The 27,281-nt window shown below is 39.2% G+C and overlaps 1 protein-coding gene across 2 annotated transcripts; it reads right to left on the reverse strand.

Moving 5' to 3' along the window:
* Positions 1-120: 120 nt before the first annotated feature.
* ddc (dopa decarboxylase) lies at positions 121-27,084 on the reverse strand. 2 transcript variants are annotated; one of them, XM_030748851.1, is made up of 15 exons: positions 26,932-27,084; positions 21,041-21,183; positions 15,316-15,523; positions 14,893-15,006; positions 14,655-14,774; positions 11,194-11,328; positions 9,942-10,085; positions 9,340-9,406; positions 8,842-8,936; positions 7,374-7,441; positions 5,138-5,214; positions 4,262-4,281; positions 4,083-4,181; positions 2,637-2,738; positions 121-1,635 (listed from the first exon to the last, which is right to left on the reverse strand). In XM_030748851.1, exons 3-15 carry the CDS (start codon positions 15,514-15,516, stop codon positions 1,435-1,437), a joined length of 1,443 nt encoding a protein of 480 aa, XP_030604711.1. In that variant the 5' UTR covers positions 15,517-15,523; positions 21,041-21,183; positions 26,932-27,084; the 3' UTR covers positions 121-1,434. The 2 variants fall into 2 exon arrangements, with proteins under 2 accessions (XP_030604711.1, XP_030604710.1); XM_030748850.1 differs by lacking the exon at positions 21,041-21,183.
* Positions 27,085-27,281: the final 197 nt, after the last annotated feature.

Here is a 27,281-nt window from a genome sequence, read left to right on the forward strand (position 1 = left end):
TCTGGTAGTTTGATGACATTTGTGCGTGCTACCCATGTCATGTGCCAAACTGCACCCCACAAAGTGAGGAAATCAGATTGTATTGTAAACTTTGAACGGGGATTGAAAAGTTACACCATGCAGACTACAGCAGACTTTATTAAAAATAACTCACACCACTGTATGCAGCCCACAGCCTAGCCAATGAGCAAACACTTGGATCAGAAACAGCCACTGAAGTTAACACAATCATCTGAAATTACAGCAATGCACGGTGATGTGAGAGAACAGATTTCTATATTTCCTGAAAAGCCAGATGTAAGGGGTCAGCTGAGTACAAACCATAATGGTTTAGTCAGATTTAGTCACATTTGTTCATTATGAAAATTTATCTCGAATCTCCAGGCTTAAAAATACATAACAGGACACTAATGTAGTGAATCTTAGGGATCCTATTTTCTGCTACACTCAAGCGAAATATGAACACAAAATCAATGTTAGACAGCAAGCAGTCGAGGAATGTTTAATAATTTAATAAATTGACAGAATTTAGGTTTAAAACCTTCATCTTGATCATTTTTTTCTGTCTGAGCACAGAATTATAGTGAAATATAGTATATTTGAACACTGGGGGGAAAGCCCCCAAAGGAGCATAATTTAATTTTATTCCCACTCACAGTGATTGCTTTGATTGAGTGATTGCTTTGTGCTGCTGTTAGGGAATACTGACCCACTGTCATAAGACACTGTATAATCTGCCATTAAATATATATAAAAAAAAATACTTCTTTTGCAAACTGGGTCATAAATAAATGAGTGCACTTAACCTAATCACTACGAGCAATATCAGAAATCTTTAACCTGACACTTGATGAAGCCCTCCCATATCACTCATTTATAGCTCTGGAAGCTAAAAAGAAAGCTGCAGACAAACACTGACTCATAAATTCACAAAGTGCACGATACATTCTTTGCAAAACTCAAAAATAATTTAACCTCAGTTCAACCACACAAAACACCCCAATTTACCCCAAACCACATTTTACACACAGAAGACACAGAGCCGGCATAGACAAGTGCACGATATGTGGACAATAACACGATTACTTATCAGTGAGAGACGACATTAAGTCAACAGAGGGAGAACGTGCAGATATAAACTCTTATATTTAGAACTCTGCATATTTTATTTTTTGTAGATCTGTAGTAATTAGTAAGTTTATGCATACACATACATTAATTTGCAACATCAAAAAAATATGCAAAATATTTACCACTGATAACTAGACTGGATTCTTTACTGCAGACAGAAGCACAAGTGCCTGCTAGATAAAGTCTGAAATTACTTTACATTCCCTTTATGGCATTTTACATCTTTAAACTCCATCAAACTTCGGTCCCAACTTTGGTTCTCATTTGGGGCTCAGGGTGGACGACCCCTTTCCGGCACTTTGGTTAATGACCGGCTTCCTGCAAAAGCTCAAATGTCAGTTGTGTGATGTGCTGCCATGCTTGCTGGATGTGGCGTGACTCTGTAGTGCGGGCGCAGATGGCAAAGCGCAGGACAAAGCGGCCCGAGAGCTGGCAAGGCACCAGATGGATCTCTCTGGTCTTGGTGATCCTTTTCAGCAGTTCCTGGTTCAGCTCATTGGGACCCTGAGAGGAGGCAGCAAGGAAGGGCTAAGGATCAGGTTGTTTAAATATACACCATACTACTACTACTACTTGGTAATTAGGAGACTGTGTTTATCTGTTGTATTTATGTTTGCAAGCTCCCATGCACAAGGAGCTCTCCCGTATATTCACTTAGAATTGCACTGCTAACTTTTATCAGCAATGTGCTCATTGTCACAAAATTATATTGTAGTTTTAACGGAACCATTTACTCCACAGGTATCCCTGAACCCCACCCAGGATGTCCACTATTTTTTTCTAAAGGTGCCCCATTTGCACAATCAATGAAGAGACCATCTATTTCACTTGTAAAAAAAAAAATGTAAAAAAAGTAAAAAAACAAAGAAACAGAAAACATGGATCCTTTATTTTGTAAAATTCTGTTGTGTATTTAACAAAAACAAACAATCATTAAAACATTTGATTTGTTCAGCTCAGGCATTAAATGCACACCTCTATGAGGTACTTTTATTGTTGTGTGCTGTGCTTGGTGCAACCATGTTACCAATACACTGTAACCTGAAAAAGTAGATTTTATTGTTTAATAAATCCTTGACCATTACATTAAAGATAGTCAGATACCATTTAATTAATTTCAGTCATTATTTCCAAATCTTTGCTTAAATAGGATATGCATATCAACCTTCAAACTGTTACAAAGACAACAGATAGCTAAGAAAGCTATTTGATTATTTTATTAAAAATGATATGGTAGCAGGGTTACAATTAGAGAAACAGAGTTGCACATGATAATAGGATTGAATCAATATATTACTTTGATTGTAGATTGTGACAGATATGACAAATAAACACTCAGGACTGAATCTAAATTTAGTTTTTAAAGTAGAAATGTTTTTTAAAAAATCACATAGGGCTGTATGTTATGTCATATGAAACAAGATGCTAACATGTAAACCTTTAATGTTCCTTTTTACTTTTTGTAATGGGTCATACAGTAGTTCTGTACTGCCAGGTGTTGTTACCTTGAGCCTGAAGCAGACCAATCCCAGGACAACTTCAGCACAGATCTCAAACCTTTTGTCTGCTCGCACCAGACTCTCAAACTCCTTGGCCAGGCCCACTTGCTGTAACAGAAAACGTAAATTATGTGTATAGATTCATGCACCATTCACAAAGTGTATCCAGTGATATACTGTACAAGCAGTAAAAAGTACACCTACAGTTATTTTTCACTTTTTATTTATTTATCCAGCATTTGCTTTAAAAAAATCTTTCACTTTCAAACAACATTGGCTGTCATTTGTATTTTTTCCACTAGGTGGCAGTGTTGCTTGTTACATAGAACAATACTGAAGACCAAATATATTGGAAGACTTTTTCCTTTAGGTTTTTAAATTAAAACTCTTTCCCTTTTTCTTAGCAGAGCATCGCTCCTTACTGTGAAGTACATGCATTCATCAATAACAGAATTCATCTGATTAGAAAAAGCATGCAGTGTGATATTTCACATTTTAGAGGAGACAGTTCCTGGTGAGCTCAAATCAGTCAAAATTTGGACTCAGCACCCATGAAATAGCCTTTATCAAAGCCTGCTCTCAAAATGTCATCTCCCTCACACTGATTTTTTTTAAACATGGCACTTATCAAAGATGCTTCTAAAGCACAATTTATCCATTTAAGATCAAAGACTCCACTGTTGCATCCTGAAATGCTGCACTTCCCCCCGCTGGTTCCTCTTAAATAAAGCCAACACTCAGGCATAAATGCACAGCAACTGCTTGACCATCATCTCGTCTCATAAATCCCAACAGATAATCCAGTGTCACTGCGTTTGTTTACAAAGCTAAACTGCAGTGACCTGTCCTGCTGCTTACTATATGCCAGGCAGAACTTTTTGTACATATTATTAATATTCTGCTGTTTCAGACAGCTGCAGGGTTCAATGCTACTTCCTGGCACTTTACTTAAAATGGAGCATAAACATAAAACAGGCTCATTTGATTGACAGAGCAGACTGGAAGAAGAAGAGAGAGCCAAGCAGAGGTCACGCATCAAAAAGGCACGTGCAGGGTTGGGAAAGGAAATATAGCTTTAAATAGAAAATACAGGCCTGACATACATGACTGCAGGGATAATTATGCCGATGAAGAGATAGATGAGGAGGGGAGGGCAATGATGGGACTTTAGTGGTAAGAAGGATTAGGAGCAGGGAGTTCCGGGAAGGAGGATAGCAATGGCATGTACCATAAAGGCACATGTGATTGCCTAAACTGTTCGGTTCTCTTTCAGAAGTGATTGAGATGTAGATAAGGAGGGGATCGATAAATGGAGATGAAAAATAAATGACCTTATTCATTCAAATTTTACCCATAAATGTTGGGAATTTTGAGGAATCGTTATTTTGGACTACTCTTCACATTCCTGTTTGTCAGTGCTAAGTGAGGAAGATCCTTTTCTTGGGTGCTTACCTTGCGTATGTGAGCTTGCAGACCTTTGAGCCCATACATACGAAAGACAAACCACATCTTCAGCGAGCGAAATCTCCTTCCCAGTGGAATCTGCCAGTGCTGTAGGATGGAACAGTTATTACCACAATGTTTGCCTTTATTATGTTATGATCAATTATAATAATAATATTTCATCTCACCCTGTAATCTGTCACCAGTCCTGTTCATAGAAAACAGATAATGTTGTCATTACATGTTCACAGTCTTAATTTTATATATACAACACTTGAGTATCAGTGTTACACTAATAGTGTTCATTATTAATACAAACCCCCTCACACTATCTGTGTCTGCCACACTTTTCTGTTTTATAAGAGCCATAAGTGCAATCGCTACATTTTCTTAACATGTTTGTGTGAACAGGAAAGAATGAAATTTCATAAGAACAGATACAAGATCTGTATTTTCTGAAAACAACACACCACAGATCGTAACTTGCAGCAGAGCACTGTTGTTTTTTGCTATTATCTTGCCACATCTTTGATTGTCCAGGTGTTGCTGTCACTGCACTCACAGCGTCCATCTCACTAATCACAGGTAGCTCATCTGTGCAGAATAGATGCCTGTGCTAATAACCACTAATTAGATTGAAGAGTCCAGATTGTATGCGCAAACGCTTCTGCAAGGTGCCTCACAGTGATGGGAGGCACTGCAGCTCTCAGTCTTTCTCTTTGTCTGCTCGACAAGTAAATTATAGTGAAAATCTGAGCCCATCTGCAGGCCATAGGAGAATTTGCACAGACACACAAAGATGAAGCAGATGCAGAATCACGCTATGGGAGATTCTTTGGTTAAATCTTGACATGTTTTTTTTTTGTTTGTTTTTATCTAAATCTCTGAGACAGGACTGTAGTATACTGATGGAATTAGGACACAGGTACCGTCGACTTCAGGTAAGATTAAATAGAAAAATATTTAAGATGGCACAAACAACCTCTTTTAACCCACAGTCTCAGTCCCAGGTCTACACCCAAAGCTCACTGACTAACTAAGATCTTTTCAGAGGAAATAACTACCTGATTCCTGGTTTTCATGTTTCAGGTAAAGTGGCTCCATTTTAAAGGCTCCAATGATGTCTGCTCTCTCCTTCACCCTGTGGATGGATATCAACAAGACTAAAACATCTTACTAGATCATTAATCCATCCATCCATCCATTCATCCATCCATTCATCCATCCATTCATCCTTCCATCCTCTTCCGCTTTTCAGGATCACGGTGAGGCTGGATTTTATCTCAGCTATCACAGGGTCAGAGGCAGGGTGCACCCTGTACAAGTTGCCAGCCTGTTGCAGGGCTTATCCAAAAATCACACTATTCACAGACATTCATATCAAAATTGGGTGTTTTACTTTACTGCTGCTCAAACATTTGGGGTTACCCACAAAAGATTTTAAGGAAAACTTCACTTTCATTCATCAATGAGTTGCAAAGTGAATATTTGAAATAACAATACTTTAAAATTTCATTTCCTTTCCTTGGCATTGGAGCTGGGCATATTGTAAGAAAATCAGCTCATGCTTTCTTAAACAGTATCACTGAGATTTGATGCACTGGTTGTTATAGACAGAATACCAGTTGAGTGTGTCTCTAAATAGTTCTTATATAGTTTGAAAATGTTATTATCCTGCAGGAGGAATTTGTCTCTACTCAAGCAGTTTCCACAGGATACAGGATGGCACCGTGATGTGACAGATTTTCTCCCACTTTATGACCACAGCACAGCCAAACAGCACACTTCCTCCTTCATGCTTAATAAATGAATTCATGAAGTGTTTTGCGGGTACGATTTAATGAGGCTGAGAGTTCAGGAGAGCTGCACTTGTCTTGCTGCTCAGCTGTGCACCTGCAGATCCCACTTCTCTCTTCTTTTTTGTTTTTTTACTTCTCATTCTATTCTGGTTAAAGGCAGCTTCCTCAGTTTTGTCCCGACATCACTGTCTGAAATCTTCAAGTGAGAAAACCTCTTTAATCAGCACTATTGTTTTAAGCTGTGTTGACATAATTGCAAAGGGGTTTTTCTACTGATTAATTAGACTTTTCATAATGGTTAATTAGTAGCACAGTCATATTATTGCAACGCTGAAGTGGTTACTGAAAAGAGGCCTCTATATGCGTATGTAGATGTTACTGATAAAATCATTGAGTGTTTATCTTGCAAAACAAAGAAATGTAAATTTCACATAATATACAATATATCTAGTAGACTAGTTGAGCACCCTGTGGTTTTGTAGTAGGGCTGATGTGCTTTCACTGTGGCTGTGGAAGTTTTTCCTAACCTGATCATTTCTATTATCCTATAAAAATAATAATAAAATACAGCAATACTTTGGCTTTCTCTGTGCGCAAGTATCCCAGAAATGTTAAGTGACTAACTTTGGAGGAAAGTTCCATGACAGCCAGCCTTCCTCTGTTTTCTTTATTATTCAAGTAATTCTTGCAAAGATGTTCATGAAGTCTTCAAGCTCAGTGTTCTGTTACAATTCTTCACACAGATGCAAACCACAGGAGGCAGCACTGTCTCTTGAGAATGCCTGCTTGATCAGGATATAGTCAAAGCTAAAGAGGGTTTTCACCATTCATAGTAAAACAATTCTATCAGGCCAACAGTTTAAAGACCACAAGTATCTTTTTTTTTACAGGACTTTGGATGATTAGCATCTCATGTTCCTTAATGTAACTGTGATGGAGTTGCTTTTCTGTTGTTCTCTTTAATGTTCTCTGAAAGGTGGATCCAATCCTGTTTTTGTAGTCCCATGCACTCTTTTTTTAGTCTTGCCATGTGAAGCTGAGAGAGCCCCATTCTGCTAAGAACAATTAAAATTTCCCTGTTTTGAAAATAGCTGTAAACTTTATAACTTTTTAATAATTTCCATGTTTGCATAAATATGAGATTTTTGATGTGTTCTAAGACATTTACACCCCACACAGGACATTTTTTTTGGGGGGGGGGGGGGTCAACTTTTTCCATCTTGTGAAGCGCATGTCTCGTTTTGTGGATGCTGACAGAAGAGGCAGGTGGAAGGCGTGGGTCTATTTTTACTGTGCAAATGACTGAGGTGTAGATGGATATCAGCAGTCATTGTTTCTTTAGGGGAGCATGTGTCACTGTTAAGGTAGACTGGCAAATATTCTAAAAACAGAAACCAGTGCTGGATACTATAAATGGCGTGGGTTATCCTCCCTTTGTTACCCAAATAATACTTGTATAAATATTGCTACAGTTATATCTGATGTGTGTTGGACATCTTACCACATTGCGGAGCAGTCAAAGTTGACTAAAAGCCACTTGTGTGGGTTAAAGTTGAAAGAGTCTGCAAACTTTAAAATAAACAACAACAAATTAGTGATGAATCTGCCCTGTTTTTCACTTGCATTTATACAGATTTATATAAATGTGATAATATTAGGGGCTTCACTAAAGTTTGAAGAACGCAGTTGGGGAGCAAAAAAAAATGTTAAAAGCGTGTTCTCGCAAAACATGCTCCCCAATCCACATTTATTTAGCATTACTGATGCAAAGAAAATTCTGTCACCAACAGTATTATCTGGACTAAAGGTGTCACAGTTTATTTGAAATGCAAAAGAGGAAGATCCAGCCATCACGCTTGCAGAATACATTGGAAATAACCCTTTACTGGCAAGGTTTATTCAAAGAGAGACAAACCAGTCCTAATCTGCTCTTATCTTTTTGTTGGCTATCTTCTGTAATATCCTTTTCCCTACCTCCACAAATGCAATAAGACAGCACAGAGCGATGATGTGATACAAACCCGTGGCTGACAGTTGCCATGCTGACTGATTCGGGGGGGGGGGGGGGGGGGGGGACTGCCTGCTTGCCCATCATTCATATCCTAGCAACCATTGCTTCAGCAGGGCTGCTCTCTCATCCAAAAAAGGACTGGGCTTCTTCTTCTGCATGCCCTCATCCGGTCATTTTCACTGACCTTGTAATGCTTCAAACTTACGTCATACAAATATTGTACTGTAAGTGAATTCTGGCTATTGTTACACACGGCTTAAATACATTTGAGAAACTTTTCCACCTTCATGTCTTCAAGGAAATACTCTGAACATTTTCGCCAATTACATTCAAATAATAAACTCTAACACGATAATAATCTGGAAGAAAGTGTGTTATTGGCACAAATCCAAAAGCAACATAGACAACAGCCAGTGAGAGAGAGAGGATGAAAACAACAGTCGGCCCTTTTACAGTTAAGTCTGTTTTCTCTGTCTCCCCACCAACATTGTTTGAACTTGTGTGTCTAATAAACAGTGATATATAAAGGTCCAACGCTGCCTCAGGAAATTACTCTTTCCTTATCTCTGTGTCTCTGCACAGCTTGGGGAGCAACAGCTGCCTCGGCAGCCTCAAAAGGCAGATTGATGCTCAGCGGTTTATGCTGATTGTTCAGTCTAATACTCCGTCTTGCACGCTTCCTCTCTGACATTAACGCTATGCCCTTTTCAAACAGTATACGGTTAGTGTTTCCTTTCATAGATATAATGGCCGATATGTCACGTGCAGGTTCAGCAGCACCTAAATTTTCTGACCACAATTAAACCACATTAATCGCACGAAACCACATTAGTCATGTCCGGCACACCGCGCTGGGAGGATTAAAGTTAAAATGCTGCAATCTGATTGTAGAATTTTCACGAGGAGCTAAAGCACCATATGAACACAATTTGAAAACAAATTTTTTGAAAGCTCTCACCTCGACGCCATTCAGTAAAGGTCTGAATTCGGGACAGATGAATGCACTCCCAGCATATGCTGCATCAATGTGCATCCACATATTTTCCTCATTACCTGGACAAGAAAATGAGAGGTTATAAAAGTTTGTAAAACAACACTGTTTTCAACAATCTGGGGAAGGAAATCTTATTGTATAAATAACTATAGATACATATACTATACTGGAGCATTATAAAAAATTAACAGACGCTATTTGTAAAATGGACAGAATGATGAAGTTTTTGTTCTTTCTCAGCAAATTCATGAAGTCTGTTTTTTTAATATTTGAAACTGTGCTTTCCTCTGCATTTCTGGTCCTTGTTTTATCCTGGTCTTTATTTAATCAAACAGTCACAGCACGCTTGTAAGGATTTACTTGTGTGCTACAAAACAAATTAAGCCAGTAGAGCTTTACTGTCCTTTTCTCTTTTGTGAAACAAAGAAACTGAGTGTGCGTGGCGGCAACTTGTTGACTCACATAAGGGCCCCAGCTCAGTGAGGTGATCAAAAGCACAAGATGGAGTGGTGCCAAGCGTCGCACAGAACTGAAACATACACAGGCAAATTATGGACACCCCAACATGCTGTGTTTCTCGTGTCGTTTTCCATTTTCACTGTCACATAACAGATGTCCAAGAAAAAAGCTGCTGTAACGTAATGCTTTTATCTCATTTCTTAAACATAGTTCAAAGGCATGGTATCACTTCTGACACACTGAGGATTCAGAGCTGCTGGCCCACTGCAGCCTCGCTGATATTGTTCACTGATAGCGAGCTGCAGGTCCAGATGAGCCAGGGATTATTGTCCTTAACCAGATAGACATACATTATGCTCAACAGAAACAATGTTATCCTTTAGCAGATGCCTCAGGCTGCGTACAGCTGCATCACAGGCTAATTGTATCATTGTGGCTAACAGCTTACTCACTTGTTGCTCAGCTGGTTGTAAGGTTTAGTAGCAAAAAGCAAAGCAATGACAGTCATTTTAATTCCATGTTAAAATTAACAATATTTTTATAGCTGTGTGTGTCTGTCTGCATGGTAGTTAAATGAATGAATGTTGACTTTTGTCTTTTCCTACATAGAAAGGGATGAGTCCAGCTGCTTTGTCCTCCTCCACCATCTTCTGAAGCGTTTCCTTTCTGACCGCATAATGCTTGTCTGTAGGCACCTTCCTCATCATGACCGCTCCAATCAGAGCAGCACGCTCCACTGAAGAATGAGCCTGAGGAGGAAAGAGATCCAGCATACATGTAAGTGAGAACTTAATCAAGTTGTTAGAACACAAGGTCCTTTGAGGAACAGCATAAACCTCCCATCCTAACAGCTAAGTTCATATTTATGGATACTAAATGATTTTATGTGATTATTATGTAGGCAAAAGGTTAAAGTAGATGATAGTGTATGTGTCAAGTCTCATAACAAATGTAGACCATCAGCTTATTAAAATGAATCATACACTGGTCAAATACGAAGCTGATTTTCTACAATAAATGTTAAGCAGGATTAAATTTAAAGAGCAAAGCATTTTAAACTGCAGTGTATAAAGTTAAACATTATTGTGACTCAAAGTCTTTTAGTCAACTACTAACCATATGCACCACAGAGTAGTTAATATTATTTCAATTATGCTGCAAAAATGAAGTTACAGAAACTAAAGACGCAGACTTCACAAAGATTTTTTTCATTTTGTTTTATTTTTGTCTACCGGTGCACAATACCAAACGGCACACATCAATAAATTCTGAATTATCTACAAGATATTACCGCTAAACAAATAACTATTTACGTAGGGAAAGCATATGTTGGACGCTGCTCCTGAACAGGCAGTAGACAAAAATCACTCAACTCCCTGCAAAGGTCTGCATGGCCCTCAGGCCACTCACTAACCCAATCACAAAGTCAGCCTGGTATTAAACCTGATCAGAGCTTCTACTGCCTGGCTGACCCTCTGCCTTACTAGATTACTGTTACTGACGTGACCACTGACATCACATGGACTGCTGTTTAACTAGGTCTACTTACAGAGAGTCTTTATTGGTAATGCATTTCATTTTATCTTTATATCACTATTGTGTTAATTAATATATCTGCAGGTACTTAGCTTTAAGGTCTTGTGTCGTATAGAAAAGCTAAAAAATTATTTGTAAACTTTGTCTAAATGTAAACACTGTGACTGCAATTTTAATAATAAACTGTTAAATAATAAAACAAACAAAAAAACAAAAAACTAACATGTAATCAGTCATTTTGATCAAATCAGACAAATGAGCGAGTTCAAGATTCACCTTAAATAACACATGAAGGAGACTGGAATGATCTTTTGTTCTTACTTGCTCAGATGTGTATGCCACCAGCTTGGAAAGGATTTCAGACTCAGATTTTTTGGAGTTGGCCGCCTGAATCCGCCTGACTGCTTTACAGCGGGCAGCGAGCAAGGACATCAGGGTGGCCTCACTGGCTGTGCCCTGTTGGAGAATTAAGGAGGTTGTGAAGCATTATCTTGTAAAAAAATTAGGCAGTGTTCAGTATGTTTTAGCTTCTTTACATCGGGTTCCAGCAGATTTTAGTATTCTTTTTAAAATTCTTGCTCTCACACGCAGAGCAGTAAACAGCCAGGCTCCATAAATTGAAATAAAAAACGTTTTTTATTGCACATCTAAATTTTTGTGCATGCTTCATGTCTTTAGCACAGAAAAAAAACATTTATAAATTATTGCTTGAAAATGTTGTTCGTCATCAACCAGCCATGCTGATATAGTGGCAATTTTTTTGAGCTAGATAATAGAGTGAAGCATGGCTTCTGAGGTGTGTGGAGGCATTATCACAAGAAAATCAATGAAATGCTCAAATCATCCAATCAATAAGCTCAAATCACCAGACAGACTTATATCAGCTGTGTTTTTAAACTTTTTTCATTCAGGGAATCTCTTTGAATATAACTAAAAGGGGTGAGTGGGAGGAGTGAATGTGGTAGAGCTTTATACAGTATCTCTATTATATAATGTAAACCATATAGTGGATTGTAAAATGATTATTATATAAAGGGTAACTGACTATATCAGTCAGATCTCTGCTTTGAGTTTGGATATGCTTAGAAACATATGTCCTGCTTTTTGGAGTGAGAGGTTTTCAGTTAAACACTGGTGTGCTATGTCATCAAAGCAGCTTGTGAGCTGAAGTAATCAGTAATAAGTGCGATTTTATGATTTTGGACATACATCTTGGCTACAGGTCAATAACTGGATATAGGAAAATCAGTATGAAAGGGCTTTTGTAGGTAAGCTATTAATCTAGCCTTTCACCAGAAGCATATTGCCTGTATTTTATGGTATGAATGTGGGAAGGCTAACCAATCACATGTGAAGTCTTGCAAAGGGGCTGAATTGTTTTAATTGCTGGTGCATGGGTTCTGATTGGTTCTTTTGAGATCCTGTGCAATTTCATGTTGGAGGAGTTTAAAAACTTTCTGCCAGTCAGGTGGTTACATACCTCATAAAAACTGGGTTAGTGAGTCTGCATGTGCAAAAGGGTTTTCAGATAAAAGGTCCAGCAAAGTGCCACAAAAAGGCAAGTGTGTGTGCGTGCGTGTATGCGTGCGCAATTATGGCTATGAGTCAAGCCACTCATTTCTTATGAGTGAAATGGTATTGAGAATGTTGCCAATTTAAGTTCACTTGAAGATTTGAATTGGTATAAGGTGACACGTAAATGGATGTGAAGCTGGAACTACCTGTAGAAGGGATTTCTTTCCTTTTGCGAAATGAATTGGCTGCCAGTGACAATTGTGTCACCAGCTCTTATGGAGTAAGATAACTGTCAAAAAGGTGTGTGCACAATTTGACAGTTATCTTACTCCATACTATTTCTCTGTAACTGAACAAACTGTGTAAAAAAAACTGTCGTATGAGGCACTGTGGAAATCACATTTCTCACACATTCACATTTAAAGATTCTGAGCTCTGATACATCTTATATTCTTATTTTATATTTCTGTCACCATTTCCTTTGATAATTTCTGTAACTGAAGCAGGCAGCACTCAGCTGGTCCATTTTGAACTGAAGAAGAGTTAAATGATGCGTCAAAATTTTTTATATGAGCGGGGACAGTGCCTTAAGATAAAACCCTTTGTTAAGAAAAAAGTTGACAACCACTGTTGGGATATCCAGTTTTAGGTTTTGTAAAGCCAGCTTTTTCAAAGAAAGTCTGGTTATGTCAGATGTGCTCACAGAATTCCCCTCTAGCCTGGGAGCACCTTGGAATCCTATAGGAGGAACTGAAAATTGGTGGGGAAAAGATGTTTGGAAAAATTCTTCGTAGCTGCTGTAAACATGACCCGACTTGGTTGAACCGAGTTAAAAGGAACTGAACTGAGTGAAATTAATTTAATTCACTTCCTGCATTTCTATTTCCACTGCATCAATCTGCTAGTTAGTTTTTGCTTATCTAATAAATGTACATTATTCCACCATTTTCTGCTTGAGTCTGATTGAGTCTGGATCTCGGATAGATCGTGTTATTCCAATGTTAGCTTTGAAGATCATTAAGGAAATTTGTCCCAGAACCCTTTGGTTGAATTTTTGTTTATTTTGGTATTTCAGACACAAACTCCAGTGCATGCAGTTTGTGTCAAAACAAATGCAGAGTAAGAGTAACATGAAAAATTACTTTTAAGATATTGGGGATCCAGAGTATCGCCCAATCAACATATCTGAGACAGGTTTTCATGGAACTGAACCAAAAAGAAAAGCCATGTGAAGCAGACAATGAAAGAGACCCTCAGTCTTCAAAATGTACTCAAGTGTACTTCCTGCTCATTCTCTCATTACAAATCACTACTGTAAGATATAGCTTTAAGAATTTAACATACTTTTGAAATAAATGTACAATAGCCTCTCTCTCTCTCTCTTTCACACAAACACACAGACACTTTTTTTACTTAAGGTATTAGTTAATTAGCATCTGTAATCTTTTAAAGTAGTATTTTTCTCTGCCATCAAAGTCTCATGATTCACACAGGTTAGAAAGGCAACTCTAAAGTCACAAGAGGCTTTTTTTAAAACCATCCCATTTCCCCTTTGTGCTGGTATAAGGTTTATAATAATAGGTTGGCAATGTGCTGTCACAACACCCATTAGCCCTGCTGCAGTGAGAAGAGCCCCATTCGTTGCCATAGTGAGCCGGTAAGCCGTGCTAAAAAAGGAGAGAGGCAAGACAGAAACAAAAACATAGATGAGCCAGATGAGCACGCACACATAAACACGCCCTCACACTCAGGCGGCCACAATAGAGGCATGAAATGATCTGTCGTCAGAGTGCGCTCTCATGCTCCCCCATTCAGCAGCCCATTAACACACACGCGCATAGAGTGTATCCTCTGCTATTGCTTCTGTGTTTCTGTCAATGGAACACCAAACTAATGCTTAGCCTTTTTCCTCACGAAACAATCCTAGCACCATCACTGTCATCTCTGCCTGCCTGTGGATGACATATTAAAAGGCAATTTCCTGCCAATTTTCTGCTGGGTTGAGCCAGACGGAGACAAAGACAGCAAATCAATAGAGTATAAGCTGGTGATGAATATGAGCACAGGGGCAACCAGATTATTTGGATATATAAACACCTTCAAAGTCAAACTGCCCCCAAACTTTTAGAAACTGTGGAAACAGAAATACAGATAAAATTGTAAATTTGAGCCACTGATCTTCAGACTAGTGTAAAAGTGGACGGAAGCTGGTTTGACTCTTTGATAGTGGCACACACAAGCAGTAAGCACACACAAATGACCCTTACCTGAATGACACCACCTCCACGGCCATGTGTCCCAGCTATAAAACACTCAGGCAGCTGCAGCATCTTCCCAAGCCAATCTAACATCACTGTCTCTAGCTCGGTGCAGGCTGGACTGGCAGCCTGAAACCACACGGCCAAAATACCACTGAGGATGTCAAAACTTCTGAATTTGTATATAGACATGAACTAATATTGACATACTGAGTCAGATGCAGAGACACAGAAAAGTGTTTGTTACCCAGGAAAATCCAATGCAGCCAATAGCTCCACAAAGCATGTCAGCCAGCATGGCGGGGTAAGAGGATGCTGCTGGGAAGTAAGCAAAGAAGTATGGGCTGTGCCAGTGGGTGACCTGAAAAAACATAAACCATTCTGATTAATTCTTCACTGGGTTGTGAAAATTATTATTATTATTATTATTACTATTACTATTATGACCAACTAGGTGACCACCCTACATTGGCACAAAAGATCACCTGAGCCTTATATCCTGCAACCAACCCTTTAAAGCAACCAACAAACACTCAAATTCAGATTATCTGCTAAATTTAAATTGCTACACCAGGATTGCTTTCTACCTTAGAGTTATCTCAATTACAAACAAACACATCCATACACAATACTGTGTTTATCAGCAAAACAAAAAAATTGGTCAGCTCACCCCTGGCATTATGACTCTCTCGACATCTTTTATAACGTCCTCGTAACTTTCAGGCTCCAGCGGGGCCTCAGTTGGGATTAAAGAGCGAAGATATCCTGGTTCCAAATCTGGGTAGACGGGCCGCTTTTCTATGTCTTCTAGGTAGTCAGCTACATAGTCTACCATCTCCTTGCCTCTGCGTCGAAATTCTGCTGCATCCATGGTACAACTGTGATACACAGACACATTTTACTTTTCAGGCAGTTTTGGTTGCTGTTTTAGCTGCTTGTATATGGTTTTTATATTTAAAAAATTTGATTAAGGATGCAAGGCGTTATATTGGCTCTCTTCATTCCCCCAGCTCAAGCTTGTCAGTGCAATGATTATTAGTTGGATTCACGCTGTTTACTACTGATTGCTCCGGACGTGACTCTATTTTCACAGGGACTGGACTTTATAATACTAGGATTACTAGTATAGTACTTTTTCAGAGCCAGTATGCTATATCCAGATTTTACTATGTTACCTTGACGCCTGTTAGTGAGCTCATTAGAATTTAGTCTACATTCATATTGGTTGAAATTGTGGCTGTTTGGTTTGAACTAGTTGCTTTTCTACAGATGACCTATTTTGTTGTGGGAGAAGGAAAGCAATGGTCTAAAATGAAGGTCTTGCAGGAAAAAGCGAATTCCCTGCTGTGCAATGGACACTTAAACTTTTGCTTTTGCCTTAGAGGGGTTTTAGGTCCAGGGATGGGTGTTTTTAGTGGAGATGTGAATGTGAGTGTGTGTCCCTTTGTTTTTTTTTGGGGGGGGGGGGTTGTTTGTTTTTTTTGTTTGTTTGCTTGTTTTTCTCCTTCTTTTACAGCCTGCTGCTGATATGTCAAGTGCAAGTTTCCGGTCATCAGGAGTTGGACTGCCACACCATAACGTACATATCTCCTTAGTAATAGAAAGGTATGACCAACACAGGCAATAGTTTGAGGATTGTTTCTTGGAACGTGAGAGGTTTGGGAAATGCCACCAAGATTACTACGGTCATGTCTCATTTGCAACATCTTAAAGGGGACGTATTTTTTCTACAAGAGACACACCTGCGTAGTAGGGAGATAATGCAACTTAAAAGGAGTTGGATTAGCCATGTATTTCATTCGAAATTTAATGCCAAGGCTAGAGGAACGGCCATACTTATCCGTAATAACATTAGGTTTGAACAACACAAAATAATAGCTGACGTCGAGGGCCGTTTCATAATTGTAACTGGCAAACTGCAAAACTCATTGGTGATACTAGCTGGTGTTTATGGTCCAAATTGGGACGATGATACTTTTGTGTCCAGATTTTTTTCATCTATGCCTGATGTGGAAAACTATTATTTAATCATTGGGGGAGACTTTAATATGGTCCAGGATACCCTCTTAGACAGGTCGTCAAATAGAATGGTTTCATTATCTAACGCTGCTAAATGCCTTAATGGTTTTAAAACTCAGCTGGGACTGGTGGATCCGTGGAGACATGGGAACCCGACACTTAAGCAGTTCTCCTTTTTTTCCCATGCCCATTGTACATACACACGCATAGATTTCTTCCTTATGGATATCAGATTGCTTTCTAAAATAAAAGCCTGTGATTACCACGCCATAGCTGTATCCGATCATGCACCAGTCTCTCTAGACATAAAGCTGGGTTGTCAAGCTCGCTGTTTTAAATTTTGGAGGTTTAATTCTACACTGTTTGCTGAGGATGACTACAAACAGTTCTTAAAGAGTCAGCTTTCACTATTCTTTGACCTTAATGATTCACCTGAAATTTCACGCAGTACGCTTTGGGAAGCCTCTAAAGCTTATATGAGGGGTCAGCTTATTAGCTTTATTTCCAACTTGACAAAGAAAAGGTTACACCACACCAATGATCTGCTGAACAAGATTAAAGAAGTTGATTCTAGATATGCAGCTAACCCAAATCCTGACCTTTATAGTGAACGTGTTAAACTCCAAACCGATATTAACCTGAATACCTCTACAGCAGCACTACTTCAGTTAACTAAGATACAGTAAGGCAGCGCTTTTTTGAATCGGGTGACAAAGCCGGAAAGCTTTTAGCTTTCCAAGCACGAGCAACCTCCAAACTAATCCCATTCATTAGATCGACCACAGGGGAGATTCTTTCTGATCATGGCAAGATAAATGAAAGATTTGCAGCGTATTATTCAGAATTATATACCTCCATTTCTCCGCCTTCTTCTCAGGACATACTTGATGGCATTAACTTTCCACAGATAGATAATGAATCGATGAGAGATCTAGGTGGGCCTATCACTATAATAGAGGTGCAAGAAACCATCAAGGCCTTAAACTCTGGTAAATCCCCTGGCCCCAATGGTTTTTCCGCAGAATATTATAAGGCAAATCTGGATCTTCTGGCACCTGTTTTGGCAGATATGTGTAATGAGGCCTTCTAAAATCGCCCGCTGCCTAGTACCTTATCTGAGGCTACAATTTCCCTGATTCTTAAGAGTGAGAAAGACCCCTTATTGTGTAGTAGCTACAGACCCATTTCCCTCCTAAATGTGGATGTGAAAGTTCTATCCAAAATTCTTGCAACTCGTCTACAGCGAGTGCTCCCCTTCATTATCTCGCTAGATCAGACAGGTTTTATGACGGGGCGGCAATCATGCCATAACACCAGAAGGCTTCTCAATGTTATTCATACGCCAGGTAGCTTATCACCAGAAGTAGTGGTATCTCTCGAAGCCGAGAAGGCATTCGACTATGTCGAATGGAGCTTTTTGTATGAAGTAATGGGCAGATTTGGCTTTAGTAATGATTTTGTCCTCTGGGTTAAGCTATTGTATTCCTCACCGTCTGCCTCCATCAAAACAAATAATCTGTTGTCTTCATCCTTTCCTATGTAAAGGGGCACTAGGCAGGGATGCCCCCTCTCCCCCCTGTAATTTGCTATTGCAGTAGAACCTCTTGCCATCTGGTTGAGTGCTGAGGAGGGGGTTAAGGGTATTCTCAGATCTGGTGTGACCCATAAGGTGTCCCTCTATGCGGATGACCTGCTTTTATACATCTCAGATCCTCATATGTCGCTCCCAGTGCTTTTTGACATCGTAGAACGCTATGGCAGAATTTCAGGTTACAAGCTCAACTACCAGAAAAGCCAATTATTTCCTGTAAACTCTTTGGCCAGAAATCTTCCTAGTTTAGTTTCACCCCTTAAACGGGCAGATGCAGGGTTTTGTTATTTGGGAATTTTTATCTGTCCATCTATGACTAATATGATGGACAAGAACTTTTTACCGTTTGTAGAAAGCATGGAGAAAGATTTTGACCGGTGGTCTTTATTACCATTGTCTTTATTAGCGTGGGTGAACCTGGTCAAAATGGTTGCTTTTCCCAAATTTTTGTACCTTTTCCAACATATTCCTATACTGATAACAAAGACATTTTTTGATAAACTGGACAAAAAGATATCTCAGTTTCTATGGCTCAAAAAACCTGCTAGACTTCGTAAATCTGTGCTACAGTCCCCAAAATCTGAGGGTGGTCTTGCCCTTCCCAACTTTAGGCAATACTACTGGGCAGCTAATATACAGAAACTCTTATACTGGAGGTGCGATGGCAATGCTTCACCCACTTGGGTGCAAATTGAAAGAGCATCTAGCTGTTATTCTCTGTCCTCACTACTTTGTTCTCAGCTTCCTCTTCATCTCTCCCTAGTAGAAGATAATCCCATAGTTAAGGGGACACTAGCTATTTGGAGCCAATTTAGGAAGCAGCTTGGCCTGCAAGGACCTTCGATACAAATACCCATAGCTAAAAATTGCAATTTTAAACCCTCTGTTACGGACTTAGTTTTCAGCTTGTGGCATAATAAGGGGATCAGGAGTGTAAAAGACCTCTATACCAACAATATCTTTTCATCCTTCGCTGAACTTTCATCTAAATTCCAACTGCCCAATTCTCATCTGTTTCACTTTTTTCAGGCCAGAGATTATGTTAAGAAGGTGTTTCCATACTTCCCGAATCGACCTCCTGAAACACTTTTAGATACTCTCCTAGAAATAGACCCACAACGGAAAAAATGTATTTCATTCTTATATAAATCCTTTGATAAGAAGACTTCAAAGTTTGCTGACTTAGTTAAAATGTCATGGGAGGAGGAACTGGGTGCAAGGGTGTCAGAGGAACAATGGGAAGCTGCCATGAGTTTAAGTCTTCAATCTGTGCCTGGCATGCTTTGATTCAGTGCAAAATATTTTTTAAAGTGCATTACACAAACGCAAAGTTAGCTAAAATTTATTCATCTGTTAGAGACGCTTGTAATAGGTGTGGTCAGTCGCCGGCTAATCATACCCACATGTTCTGGGCTTGTCCTAAGTTAAGTGGGTTTTGGGGTAACATTTTTAAAACACTTAGTCAAGCATATGATCAGACAATCTTCCCCAATCCTCTGACAGCTATATTTGGGATCCCTCCAGACCCGGACCTCTCGCGTTCTTTGAAACACGCTTTAGCTTTCACCACCCTTCTGGCCCGCAGACTTATTTTACTGAAGTGGAAATTATACATTCCTCCTTCTTATGACCACTGGGTGAGGGAGGTTCTCTATAACCTCAAGCTGGAAAAACTAAGATTTTCTCTTGTACCAGCAAATTTATGAAGACTTGGAGGCCCTTCCATTCTTTAGTAAGCACCATAATTCTGCTCCCTGATACAGAGGAAAACTAGGCTTTTTTCTTGTTTATCTATTTACCTATTTCTTTTTTTTTTTTTTTTTTTAAATGTGTGTAATGTGCGTCAATGTATGGATGTGTGAGTTCATGTAGCATTCCTATGTATAGTTAGAGAAACTGGATCTCTGCTAGATGTCAATCTTGTGCTTGGACCTAGAGTGGGAGTGTTCAGGGTGGGGGGTGGGAGTGAGGGGGTTAGGGAGAAATTAGCTTACATCTTCTTGTTTTTCCTCCTTGTGACTATTGCTGTTTCAGTGTTCTACTGTATAATATTGTATGTTAAGCTGTTAAAATTCAATAAAGAAAGTTGAAAAAAAAATTAGATTAATTCAAATTTAGATACTACAGAGCGGACAAAAAATAAAAAGAACAGCTATATTAGCGCACCCAAGTTTAACCTTTGATCTTGTGGTAAGTCTGCGGGGATATTTATGGACCAAGTTATGTCCTGAGTGTTTGATTATGTGCCATAAAACGTACAATTTTACTTAGTCACTCATTGAAAATATAGAACTATGTTTTACACACACACACGTATATATACACACTCACCAGACATTTTATTACTTATACCTTATAAATACCAACATTCCTTAGAGATTTTGGTCCATTTTTCCATGATAGCATCACACAGTTGTTGATTTGTCAACTGTGAATGTATAGTGCAGGTGGGATGCTGCTGACTTCAACTGAGGCTATAGTCGTGCAGTGGAAGGAATACTTTGAGGACCTCCTTACTCTCATACTCTTGTCGCAGGGCCAACAAAGAGGGACAGACAACCATTTGCACTCACAATCACACCTATGGGCAACTGAGAATCACTGATTAACCTAACTCCACTAAATGCTTGTCTTTGGACTGTGGAAGGAAACCAGAGTACCCAGAGAAAACCCACCTAAACACGGGGGAGAACATGCGAACTCCACAAAGTGTGTAAAGTGTGTGTGTTCATAATTTTTAATGGAAAAAATTTCTAGGCATAGCCAAGTGGCAAAAGGCTCCCACCTTGGTGGCCTCAGAATCTCATCTCTACTTTCTGTGAATGACGTAGTTCTGTTGGCTTCATCGGGTGGTGGCGGGTGGGCATTGTTGATGCGAATCTTCCCTTCCACTACATCCCAAAGGTCCTCTGTTGGATTGAGATGTGACTGTGGAGGCCATTTGAGTACCATAAACTCACTATCATGATCAACAAACCAGTTTGAGATAATTTGGGGCATAGCATGTTGTCCTGCTGGAAGCAACCATCAGAACATTGGTACACTGTGGTCATAAAGGGATGGATAAGGTCAGCAACAATACTTACGTAGGCCTGAACCATTCATACAAGGCAGGATGGATTCTGACATTCTGACCCTACTATTCAAACGTCAGAGCAGAATTTGAGACTCTTCAGACCAGGCAACATTTTCCTAGTCTTCCCAGCATTTGTATCTATGCCTAAGCATTTTCTGACATTCACCCACATCCACGCTGATGGATAGAACTCAAGGTTCCCTTTCTTGCCCAAGGATATTTCAGCATGCAGACTGGAGGAGTCAGGGATCCACTGACATCCCACGCTACCACCTGAGCTGCAGCCACCCCAATACAGGATAAAGGTGATCACTCAGAACAGTCCTGTACACTGTAAACCCAGATTTTGAATCCACATTTTGAGTTCATATTACTTAAAATTACCTAGAATGTGAACATTACTTGTTAATGCTGAGTAGACTGTACTTTTTGATGGTCTATCTTATTGTAATTATGTGTTTGAGTTCAAACAACTTAATATCAAAGAAAAAAGGGCTCCAGCCCCCACCACCCCCACACAACCATGAAAAGGATAGGGGGAATTGATTGATCAAAAGACATTTTATTTTTTCATGAACTATAAAAGATAAGTTTAGTCAATTAGAACATACAATTTAGTTCAACTGGAAATGGAGTAGTGCTTACTTAACAGGCTGAGTTAAATGAACTGTCTCATTACTTAAAAAATTTAAGGCAACGAGTTACCTTGGTTTTTTTAAGTAGATTCAACTTATCCGGGTTTACAGTGTATTGAGCTGTAACCCCACTCATTTGAGTTTTTCTTTCTTTTTTTTGCACTGTCTATTGAGCTTTGAAACAGGGAATAACAATAGTTCTTTCATGCTATAATTGTCACAGATATTAGTTTAAAGTCAACAAGCAACAACATACAAACAACAAACAACATTCTGACATCCTTTACTGTGAACATAGGACAAACAGGGATTCCAGGTCATTTCACCAGAGTGGGCCTGATATTTCTCCAATTTGAGAAATTAAAGGACCTCCCCAATCCAGTGTCTATAAGTAGGTTTCCAATTTAAAATTATTAAGACTCCTGGCAAGCAGAGATGGGAATGTTATTAAGTCTTTTTCAGTAGGCGAGAGAGTAGCCTAAGTGAAGGTCACACCCGGAACAGGGCAGTCAACGCATTAGGAGCAACATCCTTTCCAGTTTCAGTGGAAAACACTGCATGAGACTGTGCTTATTAATTCTGACAGTAAAATGACAAATTCATTTTGACAGTATTAATTCTAGCAGCCAGAGAAAGCATTAGATGATTTAGGAGTAAGCAGAGAGAGAGTTTTTATTTTTATTTTTTAAATAAAGACTAATCATTGTGGCAGCTACATGCACTCTGACATAGAGAAAGCCAGAATTAGAGATTTAGGTAGGTTTTCAAGCAGATACTTTTTTGTCTCCCTCTTAACAGCAAACGCCTCACTTCTGCCAAGACTTAGTTTATATCCAGAAATGTTACTAAACTCATCCCTGACTGAAAGGACTGTGGAGACAGAGAGTGGCAGACGAAAATTAGCAAAGTAGCAAAAATCCCAAAGGCCAAAATATCTGTGCTGTGGGAAACAATGAAGCCTAGCAGTAGATGTGTGTCGAGACCTCATAGTGATCTTGCATGAATACATTTCTGGAAATAAACATTCATGGAGACAGAGGCATGGTCTGACACAACAATCGACTCATATCTACAGTCTGATAAATCAAAGTGGCTTGTTATCCACAAAAAAAAAAAAAATGTCTCTTGCCTCGATTTAAAAGAACGCCAGGGGTCAACAACACTAAATTCATTCATAAAGGCTTCAGTTACTTTGACTGATTTTTATTGAGGTGCTGAGGTAGAGGAGGAACAATCTAAGGAAGAATCCATCCAACAGTTAAAGTTCTCTCCAAAAGTGATCGCCTGCCAAAAAGTGATTTGCAGTTTGTGCAACAAAAAAAAAAAGAAAAGAAAAAGAAAAGAGTGGCAGTATTTAAACAGTTGAAAATGACTTGTTGGCCTATCATCTGTAAAACACATCACCAACAAAGCTCTCATGAATGATATTAAGTCATCTGAGCCAGAAAGAACATCCTTGTCAAATGTAGATGCTGCAACCAGTTTTTGGCAAAGTGATTTTTTTATATATCCTTTATTTATCCAGGTAAAAACTGTCAATGACATTAAAATATCTTACTGAAGAGAGATCTGGCCATAAATTGCAACAAATGTAACATCACAGTTTTATAAGTGGCCAAAAAGGACTGGATTGGTTATAATATATGCAGAGTCATAAAGATCTGTTTTTGTTTCTTTGTTTTTGTTTGGCTGCTTCCCCATCACAAAAATGTTGACTGTTGTTCAGGACAGTCCCTGTTCAGCCAACCTTAAACTCAAACTAGTTAAAGGTGGAACTCACTTAGTGTACTTTTGATTGGTTGCGGTGATGGTGTGCAGTGAAATTGTTCTTGGCCTGCTGAGTGACTGGGGATTGTACTGCTCATCCTGAATTGATTAATCAATGTGAAATAAAGATTTCTTTTTCTGTCTGAAATTTTTGTTTGTTGTTTGTTTGCTATTAACTTGTCATGGGGGTAACATAAGAACAGCAACACTTCATGATTTACTGGACAAGGATGAAAGATACACTTTCCCAACCCAGCTCCTTTTCAGTCTGGTAAATCTATGAAATAGAAAAAGGTGTAATGAATAAGAAGTAGTTCAAAAGTGTAGCAATGTCATGTTAAATAAAAAAAAGCACATTAAATTTGAAAAAGTAAATAGAATAAAATAAAATAAAATAAACATAACACAAAAAAAAGAGGAAATTTGTGTTTGGCCCATTATTTCATTGTTGTAACATTGCTTCTTTGCAATAAATCTTATGCCACTGAAAAGCCTGTTTTTAAGAACCAACAGTGACACCGGTGTCACTGTTGGTTCTTATCACAAGTGTGTGTGGGCTCTTATGGATTAAATGTTGCCACGTTTTTAAGCAAAATGCATTTGTGGATTGCACGGCATCACTGAAAACCCAGATTTTGATTCCACTTAAAAATAGTTCATATTACTTAAAATTACCTAGAATGTGAACATTACTTGTTAATGCTGAGTAGACTGTACTTTTTGATGGTCTATCTTATTGTAATCATGTGTTTAAGTTCAAACAACTTAATATCATCAAGTTTTGCACCTGCTAAAGATCTAGTTTATACCAGTTTTAACAGACTGACTTAATGCACAGCTGCATGGTGGCCTGATGGTTAGCAGTGCTACCTCACAGGTATAATGCCATCTAGAAGCTCTGGGTTCAATTCTGGCTTGGCCCAGGCCTCTCGCTGTTTGGAATAGCAGACATTTGGTGTTTTTGTTCACAACGCTCTCTCGTATAGTTTTTTATTGTTCCATGGACAAATGTTATTTGTAAATGTTAATGTACCAGCATTCAGCAGGGTTGAGTTTTATCATGTTTGTTTATTTACCAAATTTAAACAGACACAGTTCAACACTGTAAAAAATATTTGTGTTACTGGGCAGCATAGTGGCGTGGTGGTTAGCACTGCTGCCTCATAGCTAGAATAGCTATCTGACAGTCTGGGTTCAATTCCACCTTAGCCCAGGACTCTTGCTGTGTGGAGTTTGTATGTTCTCCCTGTGTCTGTATGGGTTTCCTCCCACAATCATGAAGACATGCAGTTACTGGGCTTAGGTTAATTGGTCTCTCTAAATTGCCCACAGGTGTGAATGGTTGTCTGTGTCAGCCCTGCAACAGGCTGGTGACCTGTATGGGGTATACCCTGCATCTTACTGCCTTGTCAGCTGGGATAGGCTCCAACCCCCACACAACCATGAAAAGGATAGGGGGGATTGATTGATCAAAAGACATTTTATTTTTTCATGAACTATAAAAGATAAGTTTGGGCAATTAGAACATACAATTTAGTTCAACTGGAAATGGAGTAGTGCTTACTTAACAGGCTGAGTTAAATGAACCGTTTCATTACTTAAAAAATTTAAGGCAACGAGTTACCTTGGTTTTTTTAAGTAGATTCAACTTATCCGGGTTTACAGTGCAGAGTCGGAGAAGTGGGTTGTGCCCATTAAAAACTTTTCTCTGCCCATGCCAAACAGTTTATTCTGCTACTGACTCTTGTTGTTGAGCTTCTGGTACCCCAGGTGCTGACAATCAGGCTTGTCATCATTGGAGGCAATCTCAATGTAGAGAGATATCAAGATGAGATTCAGCAACCAGCGGCATTCCTATATCTCCACTGTCTGGGGCCAAACTCTATCTTCCAAGATGGCAACGCTCACCCCCACAGAGGGGGTTTATCAGAGACTACCTCCAGAATTTGGGGGTGGAGAGGATGGAACAGCATGCCTGCAGTCTTGTCCTCAACCCCACTGAACAGCTGGGTCATGCTGTTCATCCCAGAGTGACCAACACAACCACACTGACAGACTTGTGACAAATGCTGGTTGAAGAATGGGATGCCATCTCACATCAATGTATAATCAAGCTGGTGACCAGCATGAGGAGGAGGTGCCAGACTGTTGTGTTTTTGTGGCAAGTTTTTCATGGGCACAACCCACATATTCAACTCTGCTACTCAACCCACAAATGCATTTTCCTTACAAATGTGGCACCATTTAAAGGGGAAATAAACAGGCTTTCCAACAGTCTAAGATTTACTGCCAAGAAGCATTGTTACAACAAAGAAATAATCGACTACACACAAATTTTGTTACTTTTTGAGCTAAGTTTCAGTAGAAAATCAGCAACCTGTATGCCCTGTATCAGAACAGCACTGATATCTATAGTCAGCACGGAGTCAATATTGTACCCAAGTCTGTGAGCATAGACAGCAGCAGCACAGCACACAGCTGATACTACATGCTGGAAATGTAGTTATTAGCCACAGTATTCAGGTTTTTCTTTGTATCTGCCACCCATCTGTACATTTATACTTAAATCAGCAGAGTAACAGCTACAAGCATTCTCTTTTCAATCCTGCTTGTTTTAGAGACACAGATCATGATCGTGATCGTTGAAAGTGTGCCATTGCTTGCACAACTTAAATGTTTGTTTTAACCACTAAATCTCTACCAACACATTAACCCAGCCCAAAAGCTCAATTTCCTTTAACCATAGAGAGTACAGGTTTTGTTTCATAACACAGTGTATGAAAGTGGCAGTTTCATAAATCTGTTCAAACCAGGGCACCATCGATACTTCCTTGTTCATGCTGACATTAAATCTTTTCAATATTCTTTACATTTAACACATCACACAATGAAAAGCAAACCTTTTGTGGTCCAACAATAAATGCAAAAAAAAAAAACACAGGAAAAAAAAAAGCTTTAAATGCACCATATTTACATATTAATTGCTGTCAAACTGCTGATTCAGTGGTACAACAGCATATGAACATTGCCCCCTCTGCTACATTACTGTAATCATTCAACAAGTGTTTCACTGTGCAGGTCTCTGTCCCTTGTTGAGAAGCAGAGCCCCTTATCCTTATCCTTATCCTTATCCTTATCCCAAATAGGATTAGACACGTTGTATGAATACGTGTGTGTGTTGTGTGTTTGTATACTCACATTTACAGGTGGGCTTCAGCTTCAGCAGCTGTTTGGAGAGTGGATCCCTTCCTTTAGCGTCCACAAAGAGACCGACAGCTAGGCACGTGGTGAGTGTGTTTGTGTGTGTAAGCAGGACAAGAGACATTTGCTCCTTTTATCTTGCCATTTACCACCCTCATCCCACTACACCAGCCAATGGGAATGAGGCTCATGGCCAACGCAAGAAACACTGATTCACAAGGAGTTCCTGGAGCTGCTATTACCATGTCTCTCTACACACATGCACATACATGCGTGCATTGCCTACAAATATACACACACGCACACAAAATCTGTATGCATACATTTGTAACACATACTCTAAGTGT

This window comes from Archocentrus centrarchus, chromosome 16 (genome assembly GCF_007364275.1).
Source record: "Archocentrus centrarchus isolate MPI-CPG fArcCen1 chromosome 16, fArcCen1, whole genome shotgun sequence".
Classification (NCBI taxonomy): Eukaryota; Metazoa; Chordata; class Actinopteri; order Cichliformes; family Cichlidae; genus Archocentrus; species Archocentrus centrarchus.